The 14,894-nt window shown below is 47.1% G+C and overlaps 1 protein-coding gene across 1 annotated transcript in view; it reads left to right on the top strand.

The window, feature by feature from the left end:
• Positions 1–14,894, top strand: part of LOC126159857 (ankyrin-1-like) — a 57,745-nt gene that overhangs the window by 31,592 nt on the left and 11,259 nt on the right. The window contains exons 2-3 of the mRNA XM_049916667.1: positions 946–1,519; positions 12,170–12,316. Of these exons, the coding sequence (XP_049772624.1) occupies positions 957–1,519; positions 12,170–12,316 (710 nt within the window). The 5' untranslated portion in view covers positions 946–956. The remainder of the gene's footprint in view (positions 1–945; positions 1,520–12,169; positions 12,317–14,894) is intronic.

The raw sequence follows: 14,894 nt of genomic DNA, 5'->3' as shown, positions 1-14,894 counted from the left end.
AGATACAAATATATATTTGTGCAAAAGTTCCACAACACACGTTCTGGAAATGGAGGCAACGAGTTTCATTTCTAAACTGCTCAACCTGGAAATACCTTGGTACACCATAGCTCGCAACAATCGGATAAAATGACGACATGATTTATGATTGTATTATGCAGCATTCTTTACCACGGAGGTGGGCGCTGCATCTTTTTCTTAAGAAAGAAGACGCAGATATCAATCTGTTCAAAGGAGATTTAAACATACCAATGAATTTAGACAGTTACAGTGGTTCAAAACGGTTCAAATGGCTCTGAGCACTATGGGACCTAACATCAGAGGTCATCAGTCCAATAGAACTACTTAAACCTAACTAACCTAAGGACATCACACACATCGATGCCCGAGGCTGGATTCTAACCTGCGACCGTATCAGGCACGCGGTTCCAGATTGAAGCGACTAGAACCGCTTAGCCTCCATGGCAGGTCAAGTTTAATCGTGCCTACCCTGAGAAATTCACCGAGGAAACTGATTTCTGTATTACATGTACATTGCTTCTGATGAGGTGTCACGGATCTGAGGAACCTGAGATAAGGAGGAAGAAAATTTTTCTCAGAGGTGCCACGAGCTTGGATTTAAATATGTCGTGTAACTTTAGGGCTGAAAGAAGTTTGTTGCTTTGCCAATTTTTTTGCTGAGACATAAATAAACCATCTTTTGACTGAGAACGATAACATTTTTAGAAGGTGAAAGCAGTCTATCATAGCACCACACTGGTAGTTACAAACCTTAGGTGATCACGAAGCAGTACGGACCCTTGTCATTTGAAGGAAACTGGTGACGTTGCAATTGATTTAGGGTGTACAACACTTTAACAGCTGTTGTTTCATACAGGTATGCATGCGCCTCGTACAAGTGTTGAGGGTGCAGTGTGAGGGCTGCTCAGTGGTACTTTGTTTCAGGACCACCCACCATGTTGGCAGTTACGGAGGTTCAGAACAACACAACCGAGGCCCTGGCCGCTCTGGTAGATGGGGGTGAAGACGACCTGGTGACGCTGGTGGCGGGCGAGACGAGGGTGGCGGCTCACAGGGCGGTGTTGGCAGCTGCGAGCCCCGTGTTCGAAGCGATGTTCGCGCACGACATGCTGGAGGCTAGCTGCGGCCAGGTGAGCATCGACGACGTGGAGGGCCCAGTGCTCAGGCTCCTGGTGGCCTACACGTATACCCTGCAGGCCCCCCAGCTGCCCGACACGGCCCTCCAGCTGCTCTCGGCAGCCGACAAATACGGCTTGTCGGCCCTGAAGGCTGCCTGCGAGCGGCAGCTGATCTCGCAGTTGGCCGTCGAGACCGCAGCGGCGACGGCCATCAGGGCAGTGAGGCACTCGTGCCCGGACGCCACGAGGGCTGCCGTCGCCTTCATAAAGGACCACCCGCAGGTGATGGCCACACGGGGCTGGGCGGACGCTGTGCTCGAGTACCCGCAAGAAGTCATTGAAGTCAGCAGTATGCTTGGTGAGCCTCCAGCAGAAGCCAGGTAAGCACGATTCCCTTTTTGGCAGTGCTAGTGTGAATTTGACGTCATCCTTGGTTTGTTCGTCCTTGGTTTGTTCGTCCTTGGTTTGTTCGTCCTTGGTTTGTTCGTCCTTGGTTTGTTCGTCCTTGGTTTGTTCGTCCTTGGTTTGTTCGTCCTTGGTTTGTTCGTCCTTGGTTTGTTCGTCCTTGGTTTGTTCGTCCTTGGTTTGTTCGTCCTTGGTTTGTTCGTCCTTGGTTTGTTCGTCCTTGGTTTGTTCGTCCTTGGTTTGTTCGTCCTTGGTTTGTTCGTCCTTGGTTTGTTCGTCCTTGGTTTGTTCGTCCTTGGTTTGTTCGTCCTTGGTTTGTTCGTCCTTGGTTTGTTCGTCCTTGGTTTGTTCGTCCTTGGTTTGTTCGTCCTTGGTTTGTTCGTCCTTGGTTTGTTCGTCCTTGGTTTGTTCGTCCTTGGTTTGTTCGTCCTTGGTTTGTTCGTCCTTGGTTTGTTCGTCCTTGGTTTGTTCGTCCTTGGTTTGTTCGTCCTTGGTTTGTTCGTCCTTGGTTTGTTCGTCCTTGGTTTGTTCGTCCTTGGTTTGTTCGTCCTTGGTTTGTTCGTCCTTGGTTTGTTCGTCCTTGGTTTGTTCGTCCTTGGTTTGTTCGTCCTTGGTTTGTTCGTCCTTGGTTTGTTCGTCCTTGGTTTGTTCGTCCTTGGTTTGTTCGTCCTTGGTTTGTTCGTCCTTGGTTTGTTCGTCCTTGGTTTGTTCGTCCTTGGTTTGTTCGTCCTTGGTTTGTTCGCTGCCTACATAGCGTAACACCTTAATGTCATCTACTTACTGATCGTCGGTCACGATGCTAAGTCTCTCGCTGTTTTCACTTCTTCTGCTTCTTATCAATTTCGCCTATTTCTGATTTACTCTGATTCCATATTCTGTACTAATTAGACTGTTCATTCCATTCAGCAAACCCTGTAATTCTTCTTCACTGTCACTGAGGGAACCAGTCATCAGCAAATCTTATGTCATTTCACCCTGAATTTTAATTCCACTCTACAATCTTTCCATTATTTCCGTCATCGCTTCTTCGATGTATAGATTGAACAGTAGGGGTGAAGGATTACATCCCTGTCTGACACCCTTTTTAATCTGAATACTCCATTCTTGGTTTTCCACTCTTATTTTACCTTCTTGCCTCTTGTAAGTATTGCAAATTACTCGTCTTTTCCTATAGCTTACATGTATTTTTGTCAGAATTTCTAACATCTTGCGCCACTTGATATTGCCGAACACTTTCTCCAGGACCACAAATCCTATGAACGTCACGGAACTTCAATTTTCTTTTCCATTCTCCTGTGTATTATCCTTGTCAGAAACGTGGATGCTTCAGCTGTTAACCTGACTGTGCGATAATTCTCACGCTTCTCTGCTCTTGCAGTCTTCAGAATCGTGCAGATTATATTTGTCTCAGTCAGATTGTATATTGCCAGACTCATACATTCTATACACCAGTGAGAACAGACCTTTTGCCACCTCCCCCAGTGATTTTAGAACTTCTGATTGAATGTTGTCTATACCTTATGCCTTCTTTGATTTTAAATTTTCCAAAGCGCTTTTAAAATCTGATTCTAATCACCAATATTTTCCATACCGACACCTCTTTGTTCTTCTGTCACGCCATCGGACAAGTTGTTCCAATAAGAGAGGCCTTCAGTGTACTCTTTCCAACTATCCGATCTCGCCTCTGTATTTAACACTGGAATTCCCATTGTGCTCTTAATGTTACCACGCTTGGTTTTAATTCCGTGGAAGATTGCTTTGACTTTTCTATATGCTGCGTCAGTCGTCCCAAGAATCATTTCTTCTTTGATTTTTCACATTTTTCGTGCAGCCAATTCACCTTAGCTTCTCTGCACTTCCTATTCATTTCATCCTTAAGTGACATATTTCTCAATTACTGAATTTTCCTGAATATTTTTGAACTTCTTTCTTTGATTGATCAACTGAAGGATTTCTTATATTTCCATTGTTTCTTCGCAGTTAGCTTCTTTGTACCTACGTTTTTCTTTCCAACTTCTGTTACTGTTGTTGTTAAAGATATCCATTCCTCTTCAACTGAACTACCTATTGAGCTGCTTATTATTGCAGTATCTGTAGCCTCAGAGAACATAAATCTCATCTCTTGTTTCCTTAGTACTACTGTATTCCACTTCTTTGTACATCGATGGCTGCTGACGAGTCTCATAAAATTCAGCCTACTCTTCATCACTGCTAAATTGTTATGACTCTATATCTACTCATGGGTATGCTTTACAGTCCAGTATCTGATTTCAAAATGTTTGCCTGACAATAATATAGTGTGACTTTAAATCTCCCATATTTCGGTCATTTTCCACGTATACCCCCTCGTCTAGTGATTCTTGAATATACTATACCAGCTATTACTAGGATAAATTTACTGTAGAGCTTAACTAGCCTTTCTTCTCTCCTATTCCTATTATCAAGTACATATTCTCGTGTAACCCTTTCTTCTACTCCTTCCCCTACGATCGCATTTCAGTCCCTCCATGACTATTACATAGTACTGAATTACCTGTTCAATATCCTCACTTTTTCTCTCTCTTCACCTTCAACTTGCGACGTCATCATGTATACCTGAACTATGCATGTTGTTGGTTTGCTTTTGAGTCTCAAGAGAACATATCTATACTCACTTTCTGTCCTGCCTTTCTATTGATACTGAATCCTACTGCTGTTGCTACTACCCTATTCTCATGTGACCAGAAATCCGTTTCTTATTTTCTGGCTTCCCAACCACATTCGAACTCCTCACTTTCAACTCCCAAATCATAGAATGTTATCCTTTCGTTGGTTACTCAACCTTTTTCTCGTGGTCACCTCCCTCTTGGGCCTCCTCGCCTGGAGGTTTGAATGGGGAACTAGTCTTCTGCTAATGGAGACTGTTATGGCTCGTATTGAATCACATGCCACATGTCATGTTGATGCACGTTACGTATCTTGATGCAGTGGTTTAAATTGCCTTCTGTATCCTCACGTTGTTGATCATTGCCAATTCTTCCTCATTTAGGACCAGTTTCCGACCTCAAGGGAAAGAGTGCCCTGAACGTTGGTCGGCCCCTCCGCCCTCTTTGGAAAGGCTGTTCGCTGAAAGAGGGTGACACCTGATGCTGGCAGTCTTCAGACACCAATGCTGATTATTCATATTCAAAATTCAAGTGATGGTGAGGTTCAAACCTGGAACTGAAGACTTTCCTGATTACTAAAAAAGACGCTACCCCTGGGTGACTGGCCCCAAAGAGCAGGGTATGACTCCCTGAGATATCCAGTAAAGCAGGAGCTATGAGCGCTGGGGCTAGTCATGCACACCGGGGGCAAACAAGAAGAGAATACTCCAGCCAGCACAATAACATTGTCACACTCAATGCTGTGCCTTAGTCACATTTCCTTCTCGTCTCTGTTCAGCTATCGCCCTGAGTATGTTCTGTGCATTCCCTTTCACCAAACAGACAGGAAATCTCTGCCCCCCCTGTCTTGTTTGGAGTTCCCTGTGGCGTTACCAGAGGTCATCCAGGGAATCCTATCAGGTTTCCTGCTACTGGGATACAGCAGATTATATTCGCTGTCCACCTACAGGTGTACGACAAACCTCCCACGACGTCAGTATTGATGTGACGTTTTCATCCAGCTATCATTTGTTGCCTCTGTCTCTCGGATACATATGCTCCATAAAAGTCTATTTTGTTTCCTTTTCAATTTAAAAAGATCCATATTCAATAGACTACAGGTTACTTCACCCCCCCTGCGTGTCCGGGGATTAGAATAGGCCCGAGGTATTCCTGCCTGTCGTAAGAGGCGACTAAAAGGTGTCCATCCCCCTCACGGGGGTAGTTAGTGCCTGCGTCCGGAGACGGACGGTTCCACGACCTATAATTGTGGTCTTTTTGGTTTTTCTCTTCTCGTTTCTTTCTTCCTTCCTTTGGTTGGTTCCTTTCTTTGTTCTTCTCCACCTCACTGTCTTCCTTACTCTTTTCCTTGACTTCTCCTTGCCTTCTCATTGCCTTCTTTTCCTTGACTTCTCATTGCCTTCTTCTCCTTGCCTTCTCATTGCCTTCTTCTCCTTGCCTTCTCATTGCCTTCTTCTCCTTGCCTTCTCTGATCTCCGTCTCGGCGTTTGAGACAGTCTGTCCTCTTTCTCCCTCTCTCTCTTCTTTTTCCTCTTCTTCCTTCCTCCCTGTGCATGCCTGAAGGCCGACCCACGCGTTCGCACGCGTAGCCGGTGACGGGGTAACGCGTAAGTCCCCGCCCTGGGTAGACATGTAAGGCACGCGCGTACCCCCTGGTAAAGGCCAGGCCCGGGGAGGGGTGATTGCCTGAGCTGATACCTTCTGACCATGCCGATTGGTCCCTCCGTCTGTTTCTCGGGAGGTGTGACCTGAGGTGTAAACATTCACCTAAGGCGGGAGTGCCCTCTGAGAGGGTCCCCACAAGGAAGGAGCGCGCCATCGGAGACGCTGGCAATCATGGGGGATTCCTCCGCAATGGATTCCACTCTATCTCTCTCGACTTCTGCCCAAAAACGGAAACGTGACCAGCCACCAGTGACAAAAGTACTACCGCCTGCTCCACAGTTCCTCGTCGTTTCTCGATCTGAGGACGGAAAGGATTTTTCCTCTGTCAACCCTTTCGTTATCCAGAAGGGCATAGATGCCATAGCCGGATCTGTCAAATCTTGTACCAGGTTGCGTAACGGTACCTTATTACTAGAAACTGAGAGCGCCTTTCAGGCACAAAAACTGCTTCGGGCCACACTCCTGTACACGTTCCCTGTCCGGGTGGAGGCCCACCGAACTTTGAATTCGTCTCGTGGTGTAGTCTATACTAGCTCCCTCGACGGATTGACTGACGAGGAGATTCAATCTTTCCTCGCTGAGCAGGGCGTGACGGCTGTCCATAGGGTCATGAAAAAGGTCAACAATGACCTTGTACCGACCCGGACACTTTTCTTGACCTTCGATAGTCTTAAGCTGCCATCGCGCATCAAGGCGGGCTACGAGGTTATTTCTGTTCGCCCCTATGTCCCGACACCTACGCGCTGCTACCAGTGTCAGCGTTTCAATCACACTCGACAGTCTTGTTCCAATGCGGCTAAATGTGTCACTTGTGGCAGGGATGCCCATGAGGGTGACTGTCCACCTCCGTCTCCTCGTTGTGTGAACTGTCAGGGTGACAATGCCGCATCCTCCCGCGACTGTCCTGTCTATAAGGAAGAACGCTGTATCCAAGAAATTCGGGTCAAAGAGAAAGTGTCCACCTCAGCTGCTCGCAAGCTATTGGCTAGTAGAAAGCCCACGCTGCTCCCAGCGGGGAAATACAGTACTGTCCTCGCCTCTCCTCGGACTACCCGGGAGGTGGCAACCCAGACATGCGATCTTACCTTCAGCACCACAGTCGCCCGTTCGGCCAGTGCTAAGATCGCGCGGTCGACGTCTCCTCTTCCTCCCATCACCCCACAGACACCAGCCCCTTCATCAGCTTCTGCTAAGACGAAGACCCAGAAGTCCGATGCACGGGCCTTCAAGAAGGAACCATCCCGTGCAGACTTCCTACGTACCTCGACCTCCCAGCCTTCGACCGGTACTTCCACCAAACGTCCTTCCAAGAAGGCTCCTAGGAAGCACAGTTCTCCTTCTCCGCCACAGCGCATTTCTTCTCCTGCGCCACTCAGCGGTTGAGCCCCAGGCCGTCATCCGTTTCGCCTGGCCGCACCGCTGGTAGCCGAACATCTGGCCGTTCACCGGCGGAGGAAGCTCCCCCTCCCGGCCATCCTCCCGAGATGGCCGATGACCCTATAGACCCAATGGACGATGACTGTCCGCCTACTGATAGCGGCGGCAGTGCTCGCTCGAAGCCAGGCCCTCAGCGGCCTTCGAGGTGACCCCTTCTTTCATCTTCCTTTTCTTACGATGGCACTTATTCACTGGAATATTCGCAGCATTCGCTCCAACCGAGAGGACTTGAAGTTGCTGCTCCGCTTGCACCGTCCGCTCATTGTAGCCCTCCAGGAAACGAAGCTACGCCCATGCGATCAGATTGCCTTGGCACACTACACCTCTGTGCGTTTTGACCTACCCCCTGTGGTAGGTATCCCAGCTCATGGAGGGGTTATGTTGCTGGTCCGGGATGATATTTACTATGATCCCATCACGTTGCACACCGGCCTGCAGGCAGTTGCCATCCGCATTACTCTCCCCACTTTTACATTTTCCATTTGTACCGTTTACACTCCGTCATCTGCCGTTACCAGGGCAGACATGATGCAACTTATTGCTCAGCTACCTGCACCATTTTTGTTAACTGGAGACTTCAATGCCCACCATCCCCTTTGGGGCTCTCCAGCATCCTGCCCGAGGGGCTCCCTGTTAGCAGACCTTTTCAACCAGCTCAATCTTGTCTGCCTCAATACTGGCGCCCCTACTTTTCTTTCGGACACATCTCACACCTATTCCCATTGAGACCTCTCTATATGTACTCCCCAACTTGCACGCCGGTTTGAGTGGTATGCCCTTTCTGATACATATTCGAGCGACCACTTCCCGTGTGTTATCCATCTCCTGCAGCATACCCCCTCTCCGTGCTCCTCTAGTTGGACCATCTCCAAGGCAGACTGGGGGCTCTTCTCTTCCAGGGCGACCTTTCAGGATCAAATCTTCCCAAGCTGCGATCGTCAGGTCGCACACCTCACGGAAGTCATTCTCGCTGCTGCTGAATATTCCATCCCTCACCCTACTTCTTCTCCACGTCGTGTACCGGTCCCCTGGTGGACCGCAGCATGTAGAGACGCTTTACGTGCTCGTCGACGTGCTTTACGCACATTTAAACGCCACCCTACAGTGGCGAATTGTATCAATTATAAACGATTACGTGCTCAGTGTCGTCGTATTATCAAAGAAAGCAAGAAAGCCAGCTGGGCTGCTTTCACAAGCACCTTCAACAGTTTTACTCCTTCTGTTGTCTGGGGTAGCCTGCGCCGGCTATCTGGCACTATGGTCCACTCACCAGTTTCTGGCTTGAAGGTCGCGAATGACGTCCTTGTGGCCCCTGAGGCTGTCTCCAATGCCTTCGGTCGCTTTTTTGCAGAGGTTTCGAGCTCCGCTCATTACCACCCTGCCTTCCTCCCCCGCAAACAGGCAGAGGAGGCTAGGCCACCTAACTTCCGCTCCTCGAATTGTGAAAGTTATAATGCCCCATTCACCATGCGGGAACTCGAAAACGCACTTGGCTGATCACGGTCCTCCGCTCCAGGGCCTGATTCTATTCATATTCAGATGCTGAAGAACCTTTCTCCTGCGGGTTAAGGTTTTCTTCTTCGTACTTATAATCGCATCTGGATTGAGGGACATGTTCCCGCATGCTGGCGCGAGTCTATTGTTGTCCCGATTCCTAAGCCGGGGAAGGACAAGCACTTGCCTTCCAGTTATCGACCTATCTCGCTTACCAGCTGTGTCTGTAAAGTGATGGAGCGAATGGTTAACTCTCGATTGGTTTGGCTGCTCGAGTCTCGACGCCTACTTACCAATGTACAATGTGGATTTCGTAGGCGCCGCTCTGCTGTTGACCATCTGGTTACCTTGTCGACCTTCATTATGAATAACTTCTTGCGAAAGCGCCCGACCGCGGCTGTGTTCTTTGATTTGGAGAAGGCTTACGACACCTGTTGGAGGGCGGGCATTCTCCGCACCATGCATACATGGGGCCTTCGCGGTCGCCTCCCTCTTTTTATTCGTTCCTTTTTAATGGATCGACAGTTCAGGGTACGTGTGGGTTCTGTCCTGTCCGACACCTTTCGCCAGGAGAATGGGGTGCCACAGGGCTCAGTTTTGAGCGTCGCTCTCTTCGCCATCGCGATCAATCCAATAATGGATTGCCTCCCAGCTGATGTATCAGGCTCCCTTTTCGTGGACGATTTTACCATCTATTGCAGCGCGCAGTGTACACGTGTCCAGGAGCACTGTCTTCAGCGTTCTCTTGACCGTCTTTACTCCTGGAGTGTCGCCAATGGCTTCCGTTTTTCTGCCGAGAAGACGGTCTGTATTAACTTCTGGCGCTACAAAGAGTTTCTCCCACCGTCCTTACGACTCGGTCCCGTTGCTCTCCCAATCGTGGAGACAACCAAATTTTTAGGCCTTACATTTGACAGGAAACTTAGCTGGTCTCCACATGTGTCATATTTGGCCGCCCGTTGTACCCGTTCTTTAAATGTCCTCCGTGTTCTCAGTGGTATGTCGTGGGGAGCGGATCGAACCGTCCTACTTCGTCTATATCGGTCGATCGTCCGCTCCAAGCTGGATTATGGGAGCTTCGTCTACTCCTCTGCACGGCCATCCATCTTACGCCGCCTCAACTCCATACAACATCGGGGTTTACGACTTGCGATCGGAGCATTTTATACTAGTTCCGTAGAGAGTCTTCATGCTGACGCTAGCGAATTGCCACTCACCTACCGGCGCGATATACTGCTTTGTCGGTATGCCTGTTGGCTACTGTCAATGCCCGACCATCCGTCTTATCGTTCCTTTTTTGACGACTCTCTCGACCGTCAATACGGGTTGTTTGTCTCTGCCCTGCTACCCCCTGGAGTTCGCTTTCGTCGCCTCCTTCAACACCTTAATTTTTCACTCCCTGCAACCTTTCGAGTGGGTGAGAGCCACACGTCACCTTGGCTCCAGGCTCAGGTCCGCGTTCACCTTGACCTCAGCTCGCTCCCAAAAGAGGTTACCCCCGGTTCGGTCTACCACTCCCGTTTTTTGGAACTTCGTTCGAAGTTCATCAACATGACTTTCATTTATACAGATGGCTCTAAGACCAATGACGGGGTCAGGTGTTGCTTTATTGTCGGGGCACAAAGTTTCCAATACCGGCTCCATGGCCATTGTTCGGTCTTCACAGCTGAGCTCTTTGCCCTCTACCAGGCTGTTCTTTACATCTGCCGCCACCGACATTCTGCTTATGTCATCTGCTCCGACTCCCTGAGCGCCATCCAGAGCCTCAGTGATCCGTATCCTGTTCACCCTTTCGTGCACCGGATCCAACGCTCTCTTCGGCAGCTGGTGGACGTCGGTTCTCCGGTTAGCTTTATGTGGGTCCCTGGCCATGTCGGTATCCCTGGGAACGAAGCTGCAGATGCCGCGGCCAAGGCTGCGGTCCTCCAGCCTCGGACAGCTTCTTGTTGTGTCCCTTCGTCAGATTTTAGCAGGGTTATTTGTCGGCGCATTTTATCGCTGTGGCATGCTGATTGGGCTGCCCTTACAGCCAACAAGCTTCGGGCCTTGAAACCTCTTCCCGTGGCTTGGACGTCGTCCTCACGTCCTTCTCGGTGGGAGGAGGTAGTTTTGGCCCGGTTAAGAATTGGACACTGCCGGTTCAGCCATCGCCATCTGCTGACGGCTGCGCCGGTGCCGTTCTGCCCATGTGGACACTTGCTGACGGTCCGCCACATTTTAATGTCCTGTCCGGATTTTAACGCACTGCGTCTCGATCTTAACCTGCCATGTACTTTAGATGCCGTTTTAGCGGATGACCCACGAGCAGCTGCTCGTGTTCTTCGTTTTATCAATTTGACAAACCTCACTAAGGACATTTGATGACGCTGTTTTTTAATCCTATGCCTGTCAGTCTGTCTTTTATCGTGTTTTCCCTTTTAGTTGTTGTTTTAAACTTGTGCCTCGCGGTGCATTCTTAACGTCGTCAGGGCGCTAATGACCATTGAAGTTGTGCGCCCTAAAACCACAAAAAAAAAGGTTACTTCACAACTTGTAAACGTTGTCCATCAGATAAAATTGCATACACTGTGTAACCCATTTTTTTGTTTTAATGGTGGCCTGTACTGCAAACTGCTCAACACGAAAATTGTTGTTTAAGAAACACATCACCACTGCTGTCCTTTCAATGAATCGAATTGTGGAGACATTACATGCATATATATAGTTCTATTTGCTTTACTCAAATGCAAATTTTGAATATACTCTTGATAACTTTTATAGCATAGGTCTTGTAATTCTTGTTCATCTTCTTCATTCCCTTGGGTTTCACATCAAACAGCCCTTGCATATCCATGACCATATAGTTTCAACAGTAAGTTGATACCCCAACTTACCAGTTTGTTTCTCTATCGCTGGATCTCTCTGTCTCTCTCTCTCTCTCTCTCTCTCTCTCTCTCTGTCTCTGTCTCTGTCTCTCTCTGCCTCTGCCTCTGCCTCTGCCTCTGCCTCTCTGCCTGCCTCCAGTGATATAATTCAGCATGCATACATCAGTTTTCAAATTACCTCACAACCAGAAGTAGCTGCCAGTTGACTGTAACTGCTTCTAAATTCTGTCTGATAGTTGTTCTGTCAGGGCAGCAAAATTGTTGGTCCTTATGTTTGGGATTTGGTTTGTGGTTCATTGTGAACAATGTGTTGTTTTGCATCTTAAGCTATGCCAGTGGAGAATATAGCAGAAGTAGTGCAGAAAAAGACCAGTTAATTGGTGGTACAGTCACGTTAAGTGACAGGTTGGTGTTGTTGGCACTGAGTGTTCTGTTGCCCCGGTGGACAGTCCCTCAGCTGGACCGCCTGCAGTGAGCCCCTGTGTGAACACGCCCACCCACACAGTGTTTCTCTGTGCAGCTCGCCGACCGCCACAGGGGGCGGGTCCACCCCCAACTCTGACCGTCAACCCCACAGCGGCCACAGCCGGACTCCTGCTGCAGCTGCGCCTCCCACGTCTGCCCGACACACCCCTCCACCTGATGCTGCAGCCGTCTCTCGCTTCCGGTGAGTTGTGTTGCCACACGTGCCCAAGTCTTACCCTCACAGTACTCCTTATTTTGGCATTAACCAGCCGATATAGTAAATAAAATAAAATATAGATTCCTTCAGTTTTTGGATAGAGGTTACAGTTGCCATTTAACATTACTCCTTTCTCACTTTTTTGGCTATGATATTTTGAAGACTGAGCACATATGCAGAAGATTTCTCGTTCTCTGTATTTGCCGTGAGAATTACGTTCAGTTCAGAGTCACTCAACTGTAGTTACGTAGGAAGTGTCCCATTCAAATCATACCCATTTCCAAATTCTTTATGTATTGATGTGTTTAATCTAGATTTTGTTTTTAGTATTGTTTGTGTGTCTGACAAATTGATTCTGAAGTAAATGGGTGTGGAAACGGGATTTTTCACACAATTCCACTCAACAAAACCTATGTGAATGGTTGTAGATATAAGTTATTGAAGACACTCGGGAAGAAATGGCGAAAGAAAGGTAAACAGAAATACAAGTAAGAATGACAAAGTTAATATTTAGTACAGTAATGAGGATACTGCTTGTTTTGGGTATGTCTTAAAATGTAATTCGAATATTCCTTAAATGGTTCTCTGGTCAGTTACATCTGTAGTGACTATTGGAAATCTGTGCCGCACTGGAACAGGAACCCAGATTAGCTGCTTATTGCAGGCAGTCTCCTTGAGCAGTAGGCTGCCCGAGCACACCTCATCGACACTTGCACTAGAGTTTATCCACTTTTAGGAAGAGTAGCAAGAGGGAAATTGAATCGGTGGATGTGTTATCTTACTTCAGAGGATGTACATCAGAATCTCTGGTGGTAGTGTTAGCAAATCATGGGTAAAAAACATCATCCACAATGGTAATTCCATCTACGCCAGCAAACGCACTCAGCTGGTCTAATGGTTGAGGTATCGGCTCTCGAGAAGGGAGAAATGCAGTGGGTGTGGCTGAGTGGAGATGCGTACAGCACTGTATGGCTCGTCACTCGCAAACAAACTCCTGTATTCAATGGAGGTCACCTGGTGTGATGAGTAGTGGATTTGATTCACCGAGGAGAAGTTTTGCATAATTCCATGGTATAGTTAACTATTATTTTTAGAAAAGGGCAACTGACGTGGGCAAAGATAGTTGGTCCTACTGAAAATATACTGCCATCTCAAAGTGAACTGACATGTTTGCAAGATGACTCAATAGCTGGTGGATTTCAAAATAAAGTATGGACCAATTTATGCTTCAGTAAAACACACACACACACACACACACACACACACACACACCTGGGACCAACAGCAGTGAGACTCTTCGACATGCCTATTGAAATTAACCAGAGCAGAATGCAATAAGCTATTGTATAATACAGAAATTTCTTCCCTATACAAAGGGAAACGTGGGAGCCAAACAAGTAATTTAATGTGGATAATGTGGCAGGAGTCTTTTGAATGGACTTGACTTATTCCCTTTTAATAGTTTCCACAATGAAACATTGTCTCAAAATGTGGTAGAAAGCCCAAAGACATTCTGGTCGTATGTAAAGTACACCAGTGACAAAACAGTCAACACTGTCACCGTGTGACAGCAATGGAAATGTTCCCGATGGTGGTGCCACTGCAGTGGAGTTACTAAATACAGTTTTCCTTAATTCCTTCACGAAAAAAGGCAAAGTAACTATTAAAGAATTCGAAACCTGAACAGCTGTTAGCATGAGTGACATAAAAGTACATATTTTAGGTGTTGTGAAGCAACTCAAATATCTTAAGAAAGGCAAGTCTTCTGGTCCAGATGGAATACGAATCAGGTTCCTTTCAGAGTATGCAGACACAATAGTGCCTTTCTTAGCAATCATATACAACCGTTGACTTGACGAAAGGTCTGCTCCTAAAGAATGGAAAGTAGCACAGGTCACACCAATACTCAAGAAAGGAAATAGGAGTAACCTATTGAATTACAGATGCATATTACTGACCTCAATTTGCTGTAGGAGTTTGGAGAATATACTGTACTCTAACATTATGAGTCATCTTGAAGAAAATGACTTTTTGATACATAACCAACACAGATTCAGGAACTATTGTTCTTGTGAAACACAGCTAGCTCTTTATTCCCATGAAATAATGAGTGCTGTCGACAAGGGATCTCAGACCGATTCCATATTCCTAAATTTCCAGAAGGCTTGTGAGGAATGGTATCAAAAGAAACTGTTACAAGGTGTATACGTCCCGGGACATCTGGGAAAGACTCGGGAATTTTTTCATCCGGAAGAAAACTGGGAAAAACCTGGGAATTTTTTAGAAATCTGGGAGTTTTTCATTGCTTTTGTTTTCAGTTAATTTTTTGTCATTTTGACTGTTAAGAACCGATACTCTAACAAAGGGTATTACTGTATCCCGCTATTGCAGAATAATACTGCATCTACAAAATATGAACGAGAGAATGAAACTTAAATTGCAAAGGAAATGAGTCATATATATATATATATATATATATATATATATATATATATATATTATATAAATAAAAAGAAAGATGATGAGACTTACCAAACAAAAGCGCTGCCAGTGCTTTTGTTTG

This window comes from Schistocerca cancellata, unplaced genomic scaffold (genome assembly GCF_023864275.1).
Source record: "Schistocerca cancellata isolate TAMUIC-IGC-003103 unplaced genomic scaffold, iqSchCanc2.1 HiC_scaffold_1148, whole genome shotgun sequence".
NCBI classification, from domain to species: Eukaryota; Metazoa; Arthropoda; class Insecta; order Orthoptera; family Acrididae; genus Schistocerca; species Schistocerca cancellata.
This window is presented reverse-complemented; position numbering and strand designations above follow the sequence as displayed.